A 19,077-nucleotide genomic window follows, 5' to 3' on the forward strand; every position below is an offset into this window, starting at 1 on the left:
CTCCATGGGGGTGTCCATAGTCTGTCATTTCATCCAGGCTGAGAGTGCATCTCTCATTGTGGGATGGGCACCTAAAGTCCATTTATATACCCGGGATAAATACTGATCTACTACCCAAGGTCCCATAGATTGCCTAGGCCTCCTCACTGACACCCACATTCAGGGGGTCTTGATCAGTCCCATGCTGGATTCCCAGCATCAGTCTGGGATTCAAGAGCTACCCCTTATTCAGGTTAGCTGTTTCTGGGGGGTTAAACCAGCCCAGTCTAAACCCATTTGCTCATCAGTCCTCCCTCTCTGTCACTGGGTACCTTGAGTTCAGCTCAGTGTTTAGCTGTGGGAGTCTGCCTCTACTTCCATCAGTCATTGGATGAAGGTTCTGTTTCCCAGACTCTCTGGCAGTGGGATTGTAGGCTGGCACTCCCCAGATCTAAGTCTAAAATCCATATATGAGAGAGTACATACCATGTTTCTCTTTTTGTGACTGGGTTACCTCACTCAGGATCATTTCTTCTAGTGCCATCCATTCACCTGCAATTTTCAAGATTCCATTGTTTTTTTTCTGCTAAATAGTACTCCATTGTGTAAATTACCACATTTTCTCTATCCAATCTTCAGTTGAGGAGCATCTAGGTTGCTTCCAAGTTCTGACTGTTACAAATAATGCTGCTATGAACATAGTGGAACAGATGTTCTTGTTGTATGAATGTGCATCTTTTGGATACATGGCGAAGAGTGGAATTGCTGGGTCTTGTGGTAGACTGATTCCCATTTTTCTGAGGAATCTCCATACTGATTTCCAAAGTGGCTGTATAACTCTCACCAGCAGTGTAGGAGTGTTCCCCTTTCTCCACATCCTCTCCAGCATAAATTGTCATTGGCGTTTTTTATTCTAGCCATTCTGATAGGAGTAATATGGCATCTCAGAGTTCTTTTGATTTGCATTTCCCTGATGGCTATGGATGTTGAACACTTTCTCAAGTGCCTCTTAGCCATTTTACACTCCTCTATTGAGAATTCTCTATTTAGTTCCTTACCCCACTTTTTAAATGGAGCCTTTGGTGTTTTGGAGACTTGCTTCTTGAGTTCTTTGTAAATTTTGGAGATCAGCCCTCTGACAGATGTGGGGTTAGTGAATATCTTTTCCCATTCTGTGGGCTGCCTTTCTGTCTTCTTGACTGTGCCCTTTGCCTTACAGAAGCTTCTCGGTTTCAGGAGGACCTGTTAGTTGTTAACCTCAGTGTCTGTGCTACTGATGTTATGTTCAGGGAACTGTCTCCTATACCAATTTGTTCAAGGGTACCACTCATAAGAGGTTCAGTGTGACTGGATTTATGTTGAGGTCTTTGATCAATTTGGACTTAAGTTTTGTGCATGGCGATAGACATGGATCTATCTGCATTCTTTTGCATGCCAGCATCCAATTATGCCAGTACCATTTGTTGAAGATGCTTTATTTTTGTTTATTTTTAGCTTCTTTTTCAAAGATCAGATGTTCATACATGTATGGGTTAATATCAGGTTGTGCAATTCGATTCCACTGGTCTACCTGTCTATTTTTGTGCCAATACCAAGCTGTTTTCAGGACTACAGCTCTATAATAAAGCTTGAAGTCAGGGATGGTGATGCCTCCAGATGCTGCTTTGTTGAATAAGGTTGTTTTGGCTATCCTGGGTCTTTTGTTTTTCCATACAAAGTTGATTTTTGTTCCTTCAAGGTCTGTGAAGAATTGTGCTAGTATTTTAATGGGGATTGCATTGAATCTGTAGATTGTTTTTGGCAGGATTGCCATTTTTACTACATTGATCCTGCCTATCCAAGAGCATGGGGGATCTATTTTCTGATGTCTTCTTTGATTTCTTTCTTTAAGGATTCAAAGTTCTTGCGATACAAGTTTTTCACTTGTTTGGTTAGCGTTACCCCCATGGTATTTTATGTTGTTTGTGGCAATTGTAAAGGGTTCTGTTCTCTGATTTCTTTCTCAGCCATTTTATCATCTGTATATAGTAGGGCTACTGATTTTCTTTTAAAATAGATCCCACATCTAACCATTGTTAAGTTCATGACTTGCCCTGTTATAAGTCTTCCTTTCTCTCCTCTGTCAGTGTAGGCTTCCAGCCAGTCATCCTATCCATCCCCCTTTTCTCTCCTAGTTGCGTCTATTTTCCGCACAGCAGCCAGAGTGACCTAAGTGAAAACCCATGCCTCCAGGCCCAGATCCCTCCCTTTCTGGGGCTCTGCTGTCTGTGGATAAGCTAAGAGCTGAAGCCAGTGAGGTTACCTTCCCTGCTTACATCTTCTCTTTTACATTCCCCCTGCGCTCTTCTTCCTTGATCTGCTCCCCACTGTCTTGATGTTATCCACACCTGGGTTTTTTCATGCACTGCTCTCCCGACCTAGAAAGCCATTTGATGGGTTCCCTTGCTTTCTTCTGTTGTCTTCCCAAACACCACCTCTTGAGTTGCTTCTTCCCAACCCTTCTCATGCATATTCATTCTACCATGCTTATGGCCCCTCCCCCACCTCTTTTCACTGTTGTGAACAGAGAAGCATGGTAGACAAATGTTCTACCACTGAGCTATGCTCCAGCCCCCAATTTATTCTCTTTGCTGCTCTTTTCCTGCATCAAGCTTCTCGCTCTCTGACATACTTTGTGCCCACTGCTCCATATGCTCCTTGCCTCCAGGTCATGCCCCTACCCCACCACCTGCCCGCATGAGCTACTTTCATGTGCTGGAGTTGAGCCCCACTATATCTGCAGATTCTAACTCACAGCCTCAACTGCAATAGGTACTGAATAACCTTTGTTGAAGGAATGAACAAACCCCAAACTCTACATTAACCTGGGACAGGAGGACTAAGTTGATCCAAACTATAGTCAACTTCTTCTACATCACAATGGGATGCTGTGTGTTAGTTAAGTTCTGGGAACTCTGTAAGATGATGGCTTTTTCCCTGGGATCTATGAGAAACAAAGCAGCTATTGCCTCTCCCTCCCTCCCTCCCTCCCTCCCTCCCTCCCTTTCTTTCTTCTTTCACCCCCCTTTCTTTTAAAACACATCTTTCTCAGTGCGCTGTTTGGTTAGGTGCTTGCTGTATAACCTTGAACTTGAAGTGATTCTCCTGCTTTAGTCCCCCAAGTGCTGGAATTATACCTCACCATGCCAGTCTCAGAGAGGAACATGCCCTGTGGACAGATGGACAACCATCTGTCCCTATGCTCATCTCCCTGGCCCTAGGAACTTCATTGCTCCCCAGTAATGTCTTAGACATGGCAAGTGCTAGTTCCCCGGAAAATTACAACAGGACCATCATTGTACTGAGATCAGATATTCCATAAATAAATGCCTGTTCTCTGAAGGACCTCACTAGAGTCCTTCAGTTTCTTTGAAGCACAGCTAATTCTAATTACGAGTTTCATTTGCAGAAATATCTCGTTTCACTTTTAAAATCCCTTTACCTATTGCACTCACCTCTGGGAGTGCCTACTCTGTGAAGGCATTGACCACAGCCACAGGAGAGCACTTTGAAATGTATTAGCCCCATTTCCTCCTTCAGCCATTTACAATCAGGCAGTATAATTAATTCATTTAAGGAACATCTAAGCACGGAGAGATGATAAATGTTTGCAGAGATAGGCTGCTAATTACCCTGATTTGATCATTATATACATGTACTGTGTCAGCACACTGTACTTATGAAGATGTACAGTTTGATGCCAATGGATTTGTATTTAATAATCACCATAGCAAGTCCAGACGTTTCTCCAAAGTATTGTAAGAATGGGTAGGTGTAGACTGTAGGTCACAGGTGGCAACAATCTGGTTTATCAAAATGGAAGACAAAGAGAGGTCCAAAGGGAAGATGGGCGATACTGGCACTAGTGCGTGTTCCTGCATCAGTGAAGCCTACCCAGGTAAGCCGTTTCCTAGGCAGCTTGTGCCCTTAAGAGACTGGGTGATGACACTGATCTGGAAAGTTATGCCACAGATGGTAGAAGGCTATGACATTGCCTCTCCAGCATTTTCAAGACTCCCCAAGAACCTTGAGTTTAAAACAAATATACACAGTTAAGAAATGAAAATGTCTCTGTACCCTTACTTCAACCTGGCATTTCTGGTTGCAGGATGGATCCTGGGGCTTTGCATATCACTAAGGGCAAGGTTGGGAGTTTCCTTGGGACAAGTGATAAACAGCCATCCATTGAATCTTACGTCTGTGTTCCCTGACCACTCACCTGCCTGGCCTGACCCAACCTCGGTATTGGGCATGTTCAAGAATGAGGCTCAATACTGAAGTTCCCAGGAGAGCTGGGAGAGCAGGAGTGAGGGTTGCCTCAATGAGGCAGGAGATAGATGGATAGTCAGGGAATGGTTTTCAGCGTTTGGCTTTATTTCTTGCAGCCTCATTTCACTAAGTTCTGTTCAGAAATCTCATCCACATAATCTTTTCTCCAGGGTGTTTAAACTCTAAAGTCAATTTACTGCAGAATATAGATTTTTCAATCCAGTCAAAATGGCAGTCACAAAAGTTTTTTAAAAATTGAATTCTCCTTGACCTACCCCTTGCAGATTTTGTTATCCCTTTCCCCGGGTGGCTTTCATTTCACATGATTGAGATTATTCCAGTAGCCTGAAGAATAGAGTCTCTGATCTGAGTCTCTTCTAGCCTGGGAGAAAACTGGTAGATTCATTCTGCAGAGTTTTAGTGTTGGGGAGACTGTTAGAGATCTTTGTTCTAACGTGTGAGAAGATGTGACAGAGGTCATTTCAGCTTCCATAGAAACACTGGACCCTTCCAGATTCCTGCCTTTGCTTTTTACAGTCCTTCCCTTCTCTGGGTAGCAGCCGTTTTGTCTTCAGATTTCCCCATCTTTCTGTTCTTACTCTATTTTTAGATTCCTAATTCTAATTATAGTAATAATACATTCACATCACAGAATATTAGATTGTAAAGCGTAATTAGTTCTAAACTGCTTCCTTTTAGTTTTCTGCATTTATTATCTCTGGAGCAGAAATATCACACATTGTGTTTACACATGAGTGGGCTGCTGGGGACAAAGTAGATGACACTGGGCATCATAGAGACATAAAAATGTCATCAGGAAAGGGTGGAAGGGACTCATGTTTTTACATTGAGATCAGAATGCTTGATCAGAAGAATTTCCCCCCGAATTAGGTGATGTTTTCTGACATCAATTATGTGATGTAATTTTCAATACCAACAGCAATTCTCTAACCCAGCTGGGTATCTACTTAGTTCAATTCTGACATTGTCCACCTTGACTTAATATCTGAATCCACAAGCTCCAGGACTGTGTCCCACAAGACTTCCTACTTCAGAAAGATGCAAATGTGTTGGCCTGGATAACTATATCCATCACACTGACTCTAACTTCAGGGTTTCTACAGCCACGGATTCAGTACTTTCCTAAGATGGCCAACTATTATGGCCAACTCTTTGAGGTATGCATTTACTTGTGTTTGTCCTAAAGAATGCAGCTCAGAAGGGGGTGTGCAAGAGGAACTAGGTGCTGAGTTTGGTGTTACCGTGCCTCTTAGGACACACCACACTTCTGTGTACCCAGCAAGTGCACTCACCTGGAACTTCACTGTGCTTTGTTCAGAAGTTTGTCTCCCTCAGTCCCCAGCCCTGCCTCCTAATTCCAGATTGGAGGATGAGATGGCGGCTGCCACATTAGCATAAACTCAAATGTACCTCTTTAGCAAAAGATATTCCCGTCACTCAGTAAGTTAACAAGAGTTTGAGCAGCTCTATGCAGAGAAAACCAAATGTATTTCTCATTTCATTGCAATGTATTTTTATAAAGGAAACGAAACTATTTTTTCTTTAAAAAATGACTTTTTTGGAATTTCATGCATTAGTATTGTGTATTTATATCATTTCCAACCATTCCTCCCACTCCTTTGTTATTGTCTTCTTACACTTAAGTTATTATAAACACATGCACGCCCTAAACACACACACACACAGGTTGGGAGAAGAAGGAGGAATGAAACTTACTGGGTCTATTTGTTGTTGCTCATGTGTGTATGTGTGTTTAGGGCTGACCACTGGCGATTAGAGAATCTGTCAAGGAGCTGATCCCTGGAGAAGACTGTCTTTCTGTTAGCAGGATGGAGCCACCACTAACCTGAACATTCAGGTTCTTTTCCCCAATATTTGACTCCCGAGTTGTTGTTGATAAAGCATAATTAGATAAACGCTACAGTGGGATTTCCCCCATCTGTGTTGGCATTTCAGTGAGTGGTGTAAATATTTCTTATTCATCTTCTGTGATGCCCTCTGAGCCTTAGGAATTGTGTTGTAGGCATTGTCAGTTGGGGTTAGAAAAACTGCCACCAGTTGTCTCTGTATTTTGGCTAGTTGTGGGTTTGTGCTTCATAAAGAAGCTTCCTTGATGAGTGTTGAGATCTATGATTATCTGTATGAGGATACCTATTTAGAATGCAACTAGGAAGTATATCAGTCCAGACAAGTGGCAGTCACAGGTTCTTTAGGGTCCATGACCTCACACACTAGCCATGGGTACAGTTCCAGGCATGAATGTACTTCTGTTGAATGGGCCTTTAGCCTAATTACAGAGCTCTTGGTTAATCCTAAGAAAGTGCCACTGTTTTACCATTGGGCTATCTCTCCTTGCCGGTTATTGTTGTGGTCCCCAGGCTTTACAGCTGGGGAGGGCCATTGGTTGTTTTTCTTTCTTAGCTCCTTGCATAGCACCTTCCTATGCTATGAGAGCTACTCTTCAAAGAGGAGGCCTTCAGGTTGGTTCTCGCTCAATTCCTCTAAGTCCTACATCCAGCTAAAGTGTGTGGTATCTTCAGAATTGCACTTTGCCTTCAAGTTCTGGGAGGCACTCAAGAGCATCATCAATAAATTGATTTGGGCAATTCTTGGACTCCCTTGACCAAGAACTAGAAGAGAGGCTATTTCACCTCTTGTCTCTATCCAGCCCTGTTTTCATGCTATGCATAGACACACATATTTAAATAAAAGTCCCCTGGAAACTCAAGACAGGTTCACAGAGGGCCGAGGTATCAGAGTCGTGTAAGGAATTGTCAGCACCTACTCTCCTTCCCCCTGTCACCTTACAACCCACACACTTTTCATTCTGGGGCTTGCCATCTTTGGTTCATCTGTGCGGTTTCTCAGGACCATATTGAAAGGTTTCCAGGTGTTATCCATGATAAATACACCTTGGGCTCTTATCTTTACAGATTCAAAATCTAAGTGACAGAAAATGCTTTGAGAACACATCTGTTCTTCTAGAACCGGACTGCAAGGACCTCATTCTGTGTCTTTTCCTAGGGAACCTCCCCTCCCCCTATAGGCAGCTTACGGTTCACACTCAACTCCCACGTTGTGTTGGCACACATCGCCCATGTTTTTACACCATTGTTTGTATTTCAAATATTGGAGATCATGTAGCCCTTTGTCCTGTAGTGTGGTGTAAAATGAAATCATCATTTTCTTTTTTTCCCATTATATATTTTTATTTAAATTAGAAACATGCTTGCTTCACATGTCAATCACAGCTCCCTCTCCCACCCCTCCTCCCTTGCCCCTACACTAGCCCTCCCAGCCCCCCCCCTGTCCATTCCCCACACCATTCCCTAGGTAGGGTGAGGCCCTCCATGGGTGATCTCCAGAGTCTGTCATTTCATCCAGGGCGGGGCTTAAGCCCTTCCCCATGTGTTCAGGCTGAGAGAGCATCCCTCCATGTGGAATGGGCACCCAAAGTTCATTCGTATGCCATGGTAAACACCCCAGAGATGGCCAAGGCCTCCTCGCTGACACCCACATTCAGGGGGTCTGGATCAGTCCCCTGCTGGCCTCTCAGCCATCAGTCTGGGGTCCAAGAGCTCCCCTTTGTCAGGCCACCTGTCTTTGTGGGTTTCACCAGCACAGTCCTGACCCCTTGAAAGCATCATTTTCTGATTGTATCATTTGTTGGCTTGTCTGTAAGGACCACACGATTGTGCCCTACTGCTGTACATGTGGTCTTATTTTGTCCAAGAAGATAACTCAGCCCACAAGTTCTACCATCAAATGTGTCATAGCCCGGGTCTGTCCTTGCTGCCATCCCCCCTCATTGTCCTGCAGGTCAGGTTGGTTTTGACATCAGGGAGAGTAGCATGCACAGATCAGCAACTTCGGAGACTGCATCTGGTTTGTGTTGCTATGGTGGAAGGCTTGTAGTACAGTGAAGACTTTTGCAAAACCTGCCCTAGCACAGTCCAAAGGTTCATTTCCTTGAGGTCTCATGATGAAATTCAGTCTTGACTCAATTATCAACTTAAATACCCAGCTGTCAGAACTTTTTAGTGTCATCTCATTGACAAGCCTGGGTTATGGTGAGCCAGAAGGCACACAAACAGTGCTGAGCAAACAAAATAGCAGTGGTGTCACCTGCCACATGACTGTAGAGTGTCCACAGCTGAGTGTGCTCAGAAGCCAGAGCATGTGTGGCAAGATGGGAATGATGGGAGGTGTGAGGCCACTCTGATCTCGTCCCACTAAGTGGTCTCAAGTTTAAACAGCTAGGTGACCCCATTCCTACACTGCCCAACGCCTCTGGCCATCATGTCATCAGGCTTAGGAGATGGGTCCTTGTCTGTCATGTCAGCATGCCTTTGAAGTTAGTTCTTGGAACCCTAGTGCCCATGGTTACAATAATGGTCACTGTGATTATTAACTCAGAGCAGCATTCCAGCGTGAAATATACGATGAAGTGCATTGATACCAAAGCAGGGGAGAGAAATGAAGGGGACAAAGAACCAAGCACACCCAGATGGAGCAGACTGTTACAAACATGGTTTGGCTGGTACCCAGAAGCTCCTGGAAAACCACTGGTATGATTCCAGAACTTCCTCAGTGGTCCACTCCCCATAAATGTCATCTATTGTGTACTCCAGCAGGACAGGTGTTGATGGCCCTGTGATGCTGCTGCATGCCGACTTCATGTTGCTTCCTTGTCTGCTGAGGTTCCTCGGTGTGAATAGCCCCTATTCTCTGACTTCAGCTTACTCCATTTCTCAAGTAGCCTATAGAACACTGTCTGTCCTCCAGAGGATGACTGTTCCCTTGAGACCAGCCCATGGGTCTTCATCGCCAGAATACATAGCTCTAGGCCCACAATGCTCATGTGTGTATTCCAAGCCCGATTGCTCTGACAGTTTGCTTCCCTCGACTTAAATATTGTTGTATAACTGTACACCAAGCACATGTGGTCAGGAATCATATGGAGGTTGCTATACACTTGGAGCATTTATATGTGTCTTAGCATAAATAATTTGATATTTTTCAGGGCACAAATGAGAATGCGTTTGATTATGGGGGTCACTCTGGTTCTATATGGAGGTATAGCACACTCCTAAATCCTGGAAAGTGTGGATCGTGCCACATGAATGTCAGCAGAGACACACACAGAAGTCGTGGGTCCTTTGATGATACTTAGTGGGGCAAAGCTAGTTGCCTGTCGGTAGTAGGAGACTCTTCCTGTGGTATCTCTGCAGTCTTGACCCTGGGAATGGCTAGAGGTACCTAGTTATTGGAGCAAGGACTGTATTGGAGAAGGGCCTGATTGCAAGTTGCTATACTTGCCCTCATCCTGGTGTCTGTGTTCTGCTGCTGAGGCCCAGAGTTTGTGGTATCAACTCATAGTACCAAATGCATGGTCTTTGCTTAGAGAGATGATTGGAAAGGGGGTCTTTACAGAGTTGGGTCATAGCCCAAGGCGAGGGAAACTTCCATGAGTCTGCAAGGATGACCACAGCTGAGACTCCTGGCAGCAGTGGATGTATATCCTGAACTCTCCATCCCCTGTGATTGGATTGGTGACTACCTCAGTCATCATCAAAGAGCCGTCATCCCATGACTGATGGAGGTAGATTCAGAGAGCCAAAGCCAAACATTGGGCTATACTTTTGGCAGTCCTGCTTTGAAGAGAGAGGAAGGATTATAGGAAAAGGGGTCTGGAATATTAGAGGAAAACTTACAGAAACTGCTAACCTGGCTCATGGGAACTCACAGAGTTTGAACCAACAACCAGGGGGCCTGCATGGAACCAACCTAGGCTCTCTGCATATATGTGACAGTTGCATAGCTTGGACTATTTGTGGGACTCCTGGCAATGGTAGAAAGGGCTATCCCCAGTGCATTGACTGGCTCTTTGGAACCTATTCCTCATGCTGGATTGCCTAACCCAGCCTGAATACAGGGGAGGTGCTTGGTCTTAGGGCAGCTTGATAAGCCATGCATTGCTGATGCCCCTGGGTGGCCTCCCTGAGCTGTTACAGAGGAGGGGTGTGTTGGGACGGGGAGAAATGGGGAGGGAGTGGGTGGAGAAGAGGGGTGGGGAAGCTGAGATGGGATGTAAAATAAATACAGATTAATAAAATAAGAAGCACTGTCCATAAGACAAAATGAGAAACAAATTGAAGTGTGCCCTCAGAAGTTCTAAGATGTTCTCCTGCATGGAAACAAATGGCCGACATTTCTATAGTTCCATTTTGTTTCCAGGTGCAGTAAGCAAATTTGTTTTTTCAAAATGCCCTTTCAGGGGAAACTGAAAGCAGAACCATTACTGACTTGGCTGGGAGTAACCTGTCTATGGAGGGAGGAGAAGCCTAAGCCCAGCCAGGGTCTGCAGTGAGTTGGAATTAGCTTTAATGCCATCATCTGAAATGGTCATGGTGACAGCAGGTCCCCAAATGCGATTTTTATGCTATTCCAGATCGTTTTAGAAGGGATTGTTTAATTCTCAGTTTCCTAACACTTTATAGATAACAGCTCAGTTACAGAATAATGTCTCAACTCTTCTGACTTTGGACTTCCCTAGTAATTTCTTACAAGAAGTAGAAGTAAGTCAAGGGACAACATACTGCTAATGCTCCATCTCTGTCAGTCTTGGACAGATCACTATTTGCAGTGGAACATGTCCGAGTACCCCGGAGTGAAGAACGTTCGTTTCCCAGATGGCCAGATTTGGAAACCAGACATTCTCCTCTATAACAGGTAAGCGTGTCTGACAGATGGGAAATGCTCTTCCATTGCATGCATGTAGCAATAAAGCATATCAGAGAATTTTACAGAAAAGCTGGTTGTGGTATCTTTAATTTGGAGCCATTGCTCTTTGTGAGGCTTTCCAAGTGGGCAGGTCTCTGGGAGGCTGGTCTGTTCCTCTGCTGGTATTTGCTGTGTTTTCATGTAAATTCAAGTTGTCCCACCTGCTGCCCATAGGTGCCCATCCAAGGAACCGCACTATAGATGCACATGATCATTCGTCATTTGCAGGGTTTAAAGCAGTATTAAAGCAGTACCTTTGCTGTCTGAGTGGCAGCCACTATAATCCACAGCAAAAGGTGCCAGACAGAATGTGCACTGGTTTAGACCTAGGTTCTCATCTGACTTGTTCCTCATTGTGCACTAGATAGGGTTGCATTTTGCCTGAGTTCTCACAGAAGCATGGGTGTGGGTTGAGGAAGATCTGTAAGAGACAGGTAATGTTGATGGCAGTCATGGTTTTATCTTGCTGGCAAAAAAAAAATAAAAGATTCATTTTGTAATTCAAGGCAATGCGATTTGCAGACCCAGATGACCACAAAGCAAGTTTCTAGGCAAGTTTAAGTTCTAGAAGCAGTAAAATTCCTTGTCACAGCTGTGTGGCTCAATAAGGAACTTCAGGCATCTCTATTCTAAATGGTATCATGTAAAGGGGAAGGAGCCTAAGATCCTTGCACGTTTGCTTCTATCTGGATAAAGAGAGGAACTCAGGCATTCCTGACTCAGAACACTGTGACTGTCCACCACTGCTCAGGCATTCCCCAGAGAATCGTCTGGGCAGCTGCTGTGTTCAACTTGTACTTGCTACTTTCAGGAGCCTGGACAGTTCAGTGTCTTGTATTCACATTTAATTGCTTTCCCTTGAAGGGCTGAATGTGCCTCTAGAGGAAAACCACCTCCTCATTTGGCACCACCATCTGCTTCTTAAAGAAAGTTCTGATAACTTAGCTTGTGGGATTCCAAGGTCAGAATGAGTGGTCTTTCACTGAGTGGGTGAAGCAGCTGAGAGTGAAGCAGCTGAAGGATGGTCATCCATTTCCTGGAGACTGCACTGATATTCCCTGTCTGCTGTGGGACAGCAGCATCTTTTAAGGCCACTGCTTAGTCAGCAGACATTTGTGTGCTCATGGTTCTAGAGGACAAATGACCAAGCTGAAAGTGTCACCAGGCTTGGCTTCTTGTGTGTGTGTGTTGGGTTCTTGCTGTATAGTGAAGGCTCGCCTAGAACCCGTGACCTTCTGTTTCTACTCTTTAAATGCTGGGATTACAAGCATGCAACACCACATCTAACTCTTTAGTTGACTCTTTTCTAGGCCTGTCTCTAATACAGTCACATTTCTAGGTACTAGGGTTTGGAATTTCAAGGTAAAAATGTATGGAAAAGCAAATTTAGAGTTTGTAAAGAAGTTTCCGTAGTGTTTGCAGCATACCGAGTGGGGCCCTCTGCAAAAGGAGGCTATTCAGTGCCAGAGTTCAATGGCAGTTGTGTGCTTATAACTGGGAAGATGTTATCAATTAAAACTGTTTCATAGTTCCTGATGAATTTTATATGAAAGTATGAGTATTTTTTAATGTAGTAGAATTTCAATAATGAGGCAGTGAGAGATGGTATTATGGCTGTGTATAAGACTGTTAAGTCAAAAAAAAAAGAAAGACTTAACTCTAAAACATGAGTGTTTGCTGATCCCAATCTCCTGGCTAATGGAGAGTTACTAATTAGTCCGTAGAATTAATTTCAAGGAGCACAGATAGAGCAGCTTCTACCTGACATATGGCACCGGGCTCTAGGAATGTGTCCCCTACAAGACACCATAGTCTAGAATTATACTTGTGTAACATGTTAGCAGCTTCCCTGTTCTTTTCTCCATAGCAAAGTGTCCCTCGTGGAGCTTAGAGGGGCCACCTCAATTTCTGCTTTGATTTTTCTAGCCAGTTAGTGTTCCTGTCTGAATCTAAAGTATCTAACACAGGCTCATTTTGAAAGCATGCTCCATAGCTGGTGGTGCTGTTAGGAGGAATTCTGGAAACTTGGAAAAGTGGTCCTAGCTGGAAGAAATATGTCCCTGGGAGGGGCCCTTCAGAGTATAGTACTATCTCTTGTCACTTCCTGTCCACTGTCTTTGCTTATGGTTCCCCCTATACATGAACAGCTGCCCTCTACTGGACGCTCCTAAAGTCTGGTCTCGTGGGCTCAAACAGCCATGAACTGAACCATTTGAGACTGTGAGCCAAAAGAAATAGCTCCTTCCTTAAGTTGCTTCTGCCAGGTCTTTTGGTTACTTACTCCAGCACAAAAGCAGCTCATGCACAGCGGGACATGCAAGTTCTGTGATGAATCAGCTACTTGCTTTCTGGCTTTGATTTCCATACAAGCAGAGTGTAAAATGCACATATTACAGAGACTTTTGTTTAAGCCGGCTGTAGACTTATGCCATTTATCTACTGCTGCAAAACAAACTACCTCAAACTGAGTGGCATGAAAAAAATCTCAGAATCTTCCTCTATTAGTCTTTATGATGCTTTGACCTGACCAGACCCATCTGCTTGGATGTGTGCTTCTTGTGGCATTTGCAAACTGTGGTCACTGGGGCTGAGGGACACACTTAGCCTGGGTCCTGGCAGGGCTGAGGACTTATCCTGGGCTGAAGACCATGCCACCTTGCCTTTATTTCTCCATCCTTTTTCACAGGATCTAGGTACGTCTAGGATTGAACAGAGACGTTCCAAACATCCTCTCACTCTATTCCACTGCCCAGAGCAAATGGGTTCAGCCTCTTCTTGTCCTTTTGCCACCAAATCTTCAGTAAAACTTGCAGAGTTTTGCCCATTTTCCTTCATTGGTGTGTGGTAGCCATCTTCCTGAGTTTATCCTTTCACCTTCCCTTCCTGCATGCTCAAGAGAAGTGAACTGATGTCATTTCCCTTGACTGTTCTCCACAAATTGTCCTTTTATGTTCACATGTGTAATGTGGCATGTGTGCCACCACCCTCAGTACGTACATAGACATGTACACTGTAAAAAAAAAAAGGAGCAAAAGAAAAATAAAGGAAAGAAATCATATTAGCAGCACAGAAAAAAATCATGAGAGAGTCGAGAAATCAACACAAGAGATTAACAAACACAGCCTTGTCTTCAGTAATACCTTGGCCTTTTGGTATTTTATAATGGGGAATTTTGGAGAGAGGTAAACAGCTTACTTTCTGTTTCAGGAATGAAGAATATTATGTTGTGCCATAGCCATACTGTGGTCCATCCATGTGTGGATGAAGGTGTAGGTGGTGATCCCAAAGAAAGAGGATAGATAAATATCATCATTCTTTGAACTAGTGTTGTGGCATCTGGAGGTGCCTCACAAGCATGACTGATGTTTTGTTCCAGTTTGGTGTCAGAGTCTATGTGGATAGCATTGTGGTTTAGAGATCATTTTCTGTGCTTTAAGAGGCAAAGCAGCTGTCTCTACACCATTTGTAGAATGGGCTGATGCCTTTTCTTGATGGATGGGAGCCAGTGACATGCTGTCAGCCAACTGGATTGCTCTGAGGAGAGGATGGGCGTTAATAAGAGCTCTGCCTGATGTTGATTCCAGTCGTTTCTCCATCACTTTGTTCCACCATCAGTTCAAGGATTTTTCTGAGCACAGTCTAGCTCAAAATGAGTAGCAACTACAGATGACTTGTCACAGTTTCACCTTTTCAGATAAAGTTAAATGCATTTCTGGCATCACTATGTCATCTTACAGAAGAGAACTCTGTATTTGTGACATAGAGGTGACCCCTGCCCCATGCAACAGCAAACAACTGCCTCAGCCTCTGTATATCTTAAAATTTTTTGAATTGCCTAGTAAGAGAAAATTGTGATAATGGGAAACATTTAATGAATAGATGAAGATGTGTTTGTGATCTCTGATTTTGGGAACAGCACTGGTGGTCAGGCATCTCTTTCACAGGCTGCACAGAGCTATGCTTGCATATCTGTAGGCAGGTATCTTTCTTTCCATGTCCCTGTGACTCCGTGGTTGATGACAAACCTATGTTAAGGTTCCTGCTGGAGCCAATGAATGACACACCATTTTAACAGAACTTTTTCCCCTGAGGAGAGTCTGAAGTTCTTCTAAAATGAATTCAACGTTGTAATGTCAGTGCATGTGGTTTATTTGGAGATGATACCAAGAAGTGCCCGTTAGGAGGAAGACTGTGATGGGAAAGGATGGTGAAAAGCAAACAGCACTGTGGCAGCTGGGCCACGCCCACTAGGAAGTGCTGTGTGTTCCTGGGAAGCTGGGGCTGAGGTTTGTACAAAAGCTGCTAGCTCCCTGGAGCCTCCTGCTGGCTTGCCCTGTAAGCAAACTGGAGAGCCTCTGGAGATGTAGCTGTCAGGACCTTGTCAATGTTGTTTTCCAAGTCTATCCTCAGGGTCCAGCCCTCATCCTCCAGCATGACCATAGCCCCAAATTCGGCCTCCAGTGGGGATCAAAGCATCAGAGAGAAACATTGTGCATGGTAACAAGGATACTTAGGATGTTCGACAGGCCAGGTATTCTCAGCTAGGCAAAGCAGAAGGGAGGTACAGAGAGAAATGAAAGTCTGGGTCTGCATCTTAGTAGATGGTTCCTATTCCACCATGGATGGAGTGTGTTCACAGAGCTTCCACACAGGTTCATAAGTGAAATGGGATTCGGGGAGTGACCACTTAGTGTTAGGAGACTTAACACCTTTTACATCATGGTGTTTGGAAATAGGACCAACGCTGGCCCGTTAATGCACAAAGCCCTAAAGTCAGGGGTGGGACCTGGTAGGCTCAAGGATGTGTCTCAGAAGTTACCAGGACAGTTCTAGGATGCAGCAGAAATCTCCTGAAGAACAGTTTTGCTACTGTGGCTTTTGAGAAGGAGGAGTTAACATTAGTGTGCTGGGGTATCCACATTATCAACTATTCCCATCTAATGGGGGGTGCTCTTTCTAAACCATGTGGGTGGGAAGGGAAGGCATGTTTTACAGAAGTTAGCATCTCCAGACTCACCTTCCACAAGGCCCATCACAGTTTCTTCTGGCTGTTGATGTTTGTTTTTCATTTGTTAACACATTCAACCCATACTGAATGAGGACCTCACGCTACCATTATATATTGTGTGATGAACCAAGGATGCAACCTTGTCAGACAAGATTAGGTCCCTGTCCCATGGAGAATGGTGAAAAGCATGTGACAGATTTTAGGTGCTCCCAGAAAAATAGCAGGGAAGGAGACAGTGGGACTGCAGTTAGTGTCAGGGTAGAAAGTTTCACATAGCAGGTTCTGTCGTGTCAGAGAGAGTGAGTAAATATGTTGTATTTTTGTGACTGGGTTACATCACTCAGGATGGTTTCTTCAAGTGCCATCCATTTGCCTGTAAATTTCAAGATTTCCTTGTTTTTTTTTTCCACTGAGTAGTACCTCCATTGTGTAAATGCACCACATTTTCTCTATCCACTCTTTAGTTGAGGGGCATCTAGATTGCTTCCAGGTTCTGGGTATTACAAATAGTGCTGCCATAAACATAGTGGAACAGACATCTTTGTTGTACGAATGTGCATCTTTTGGGTATATGTCTAACAGTGGAATTGCTGGGTCTTGTGGTAGACTGATTCCCATTTTCCTGAGGAATCTCCATACTGATTTCCAAAGTGGCTGTACGAGTTGGCACTCCCACCAGCAGTGTAGGAGTGTTCCCCTCTCTCCACATCCTCTCCAGAATAAACTGTCATTGGTGTTTTTGATTTTAGCCATTCTCAGGAGTGAGATGGTATCTCAGAGTTGTTTTGATTTGCATTTCCTGAATGGCTAGGGATATTGAACACTTTCTCAAGTACCTGTCAACCATTTTAGACTCCTCTATTGAGAATTCTCTATTTAGTTCTGTACCCCATTTTTTGATTGGATCCTTTGGTGTTTTGGAGACTTGCTTCTTGAGTTCTTTGTAAATTTCGGAGATCAGCTCTCTGACAGATGTGGGGTTAGTGAATATCTTTTCCCATTCTGTGGGCTGCCTTTTTGTCTTGCTGACTGTGTCCTTTGCCTTACAGAAGCTTCTTAGTTTCAGGAGGTCCCATTTACTAATTATTGATCTCAGTGTCTGTGCTACTGGTATTATGTGGGGATCATAGACCCTGGCTGGAGACCCACTCCTCCATCAGCCTGGGAGCAGGCAGCTGTGAGACAATGTTTACTGAAAACATGTTTACTGAAAACAATCCAGTGCCATAAGCTCCTGATAAGGGCTCTGATAAGGGCTCACTCACTGAAACACCATGACTTTGATCTTCCTGATGGCTAGCTACTCCCTGCTGTTCCAGATTCTGGTGCCAGAGATTTAACCACCAGCCAGGAGGGAGGAGAGGTCTGTGAGAGGTGTTTGAGAGGGCTGTTGGAGATTTGTGCATGTATGGATGGCAGAAGTTTTTCAGAAGGGAAGTGTTTTTCTTGGGAAGTTCTCCTAAGCCAATTTGGGGAGCATTAAGTTTTCTTAACGCAACCAACCGGTCTCTGTGTCATCTATCCTCGCCACATTCTTGGATACAGACTGCGCAGTAGGCGCAGCAGTATTATATTCAAGAAGCAATCTCCTCTACCAATTAGTTCAGGGGTGGCCTCCACTTTCTCTTCTAAGAGGTTCAGTGTGACTGGATCTATATTGAGGTCTTCAATCCATTTGGACTTAAGTTTTGTGCATGGTAGAATGGTTGGTTTCTTTTGTTTTTTGTTTGTTTGTTTGTTTGTTTTGTTTTGGTTTGATTTGGTTTTTGGTTTTTATGAGACAGGGTTTCTCTGTATTATTTTGGAGGCTGCCGGTCCAGCCCGGCCTCGAACTCATAGAGATCCGCCTGCCTCTGCCTCCTGAGTGCTGGGATTAAAGGCATGTGCCACCACCGCCCGGCCAGATTTCTAAAATTGCTGTTTGAGTTGCTGACTTGTGTTCATAAAAAAAATTGTTAAATGAATTTTGGCTGGAGATTAGGATGGAATTTCCAAGAATTTCTGAAGTGACCCTAAACATACTTCTGCCAGTGTTGTACCATTTTTGTAAAGTAGCACTCTCAAAGTTATGATTATAAAATCAAAATGTCAATCAACTGACAGGTTTCTGAGACCTGTAGTACTTAATGTTCTGCCAAGTTTTTGTTGTGCCCAAATTCTGAACCCCGAAATCACCAAGAGGCCCATTTCGATGCAAAAACACAGTCTTTTATTGTAGATGTTTAACGAGCTAACCCCATTAGCTCGGGCCCTTCACCCCACCACCATGGCAAATGGCTGGAGAAAGACCCCAAGCAACCTCGAGGCAGGGACCTTAAAGGGCAGTGTAAGGGGAGTGTCTAGGGGTATGAAACAGTCTCAGGATTGGTGCGCTTCCAGATTTGGGTGACCCGCCCTGTGTTGATTGGTCAACTGGTTGTTATGGCCCATAAGCCCTCCCAGGGCGGTTGCTATGATGTGCACGTCACTGTGTGCACTGTCAGTAAAGCACACCCAGAGTTGTAAAGCACAGCCTCACCAGCTAACTTCTGATTGGCTCCTTGCCACGAGGACGGCATCTGACCTCTTAGTGACCAGGACAGGAGCGGCAAGGTCATGCAAGCACATGTTAGCCTGTAATGGCTGCTCAAATCGAACACTGGTCACTACAGTTTAATAATTAAATATTTTAGTTAAATAATCAAAAATAAGCCAGTGTATCTGTTTCATTAGTATGCGGATATATTTCCATCTGTAATGATGGTTAAACTATAAGTTACTATTTTACAATACATTTTTAGTTGCAAGGCATGGTGGACACACCTGTAATACCAGCACCACCTGGGCTGGGGAGGCAGGGGTTTTGTGAGTTCAAGACCATACTCAGCTAGATAGTGAGTTTAAGGATGGCTTGGGCTGCTTGAGACCCTGTCACAAAACACAAAATTCCTTATGATTTTTAAATCAGTAAATGTTTGATTTGTATACATACTTCATAT

General features: G+C 44.1%; 1 protein-coding gene across 5 annotated transcripts in view; it reads left to right on the forward strand.

The window, feature by feature from the left end:
- Chrna7 (cholinergic receptor nicotinic alpha 7 subunit) overlaps positions 1-19,077 on the forward strand; it is a 133,064-nt gene that overhangs the window by 65,526 nt on the left and 48,461 nt on the right. For 3 of the 5 annotated variants that reach the window (XM_040730966.1, XM_005084402.4, XM_040730964.1), the window contains one exon: positions 10,931-11,040. In XM_040730966.1, the coding sequence (XP_040586900.1) occupies positions 10,931-11,040 (110 nt within the window). Of the gene's footprint in view, positions 1-8,724; positions 8,877-10,930; positions 11,041-19,077 lie in introns of those variants that run through there. The other 2 variants (XM_040730960.1, XM_040730962.1) reach the window with 2 other exon arrangements.

Source organism: Mesocricetus auratus, unplaced genomic scaffold, assembly GCF_017639785.1.
Source record: "Mesocricetus auratus isolate SY011 unplaced genomic scaffold, BCM_Maur_2.0 Super-Scaffold_4256, whole genome shotgun sequence".
In the NCBI taxonomy this organism is placed as follows: Eukaryota; Metazoa; Chordata; class Mammalia; order Rodentia; family Cricetidae; genus Mesocricetus; species Mesocricetus auratus.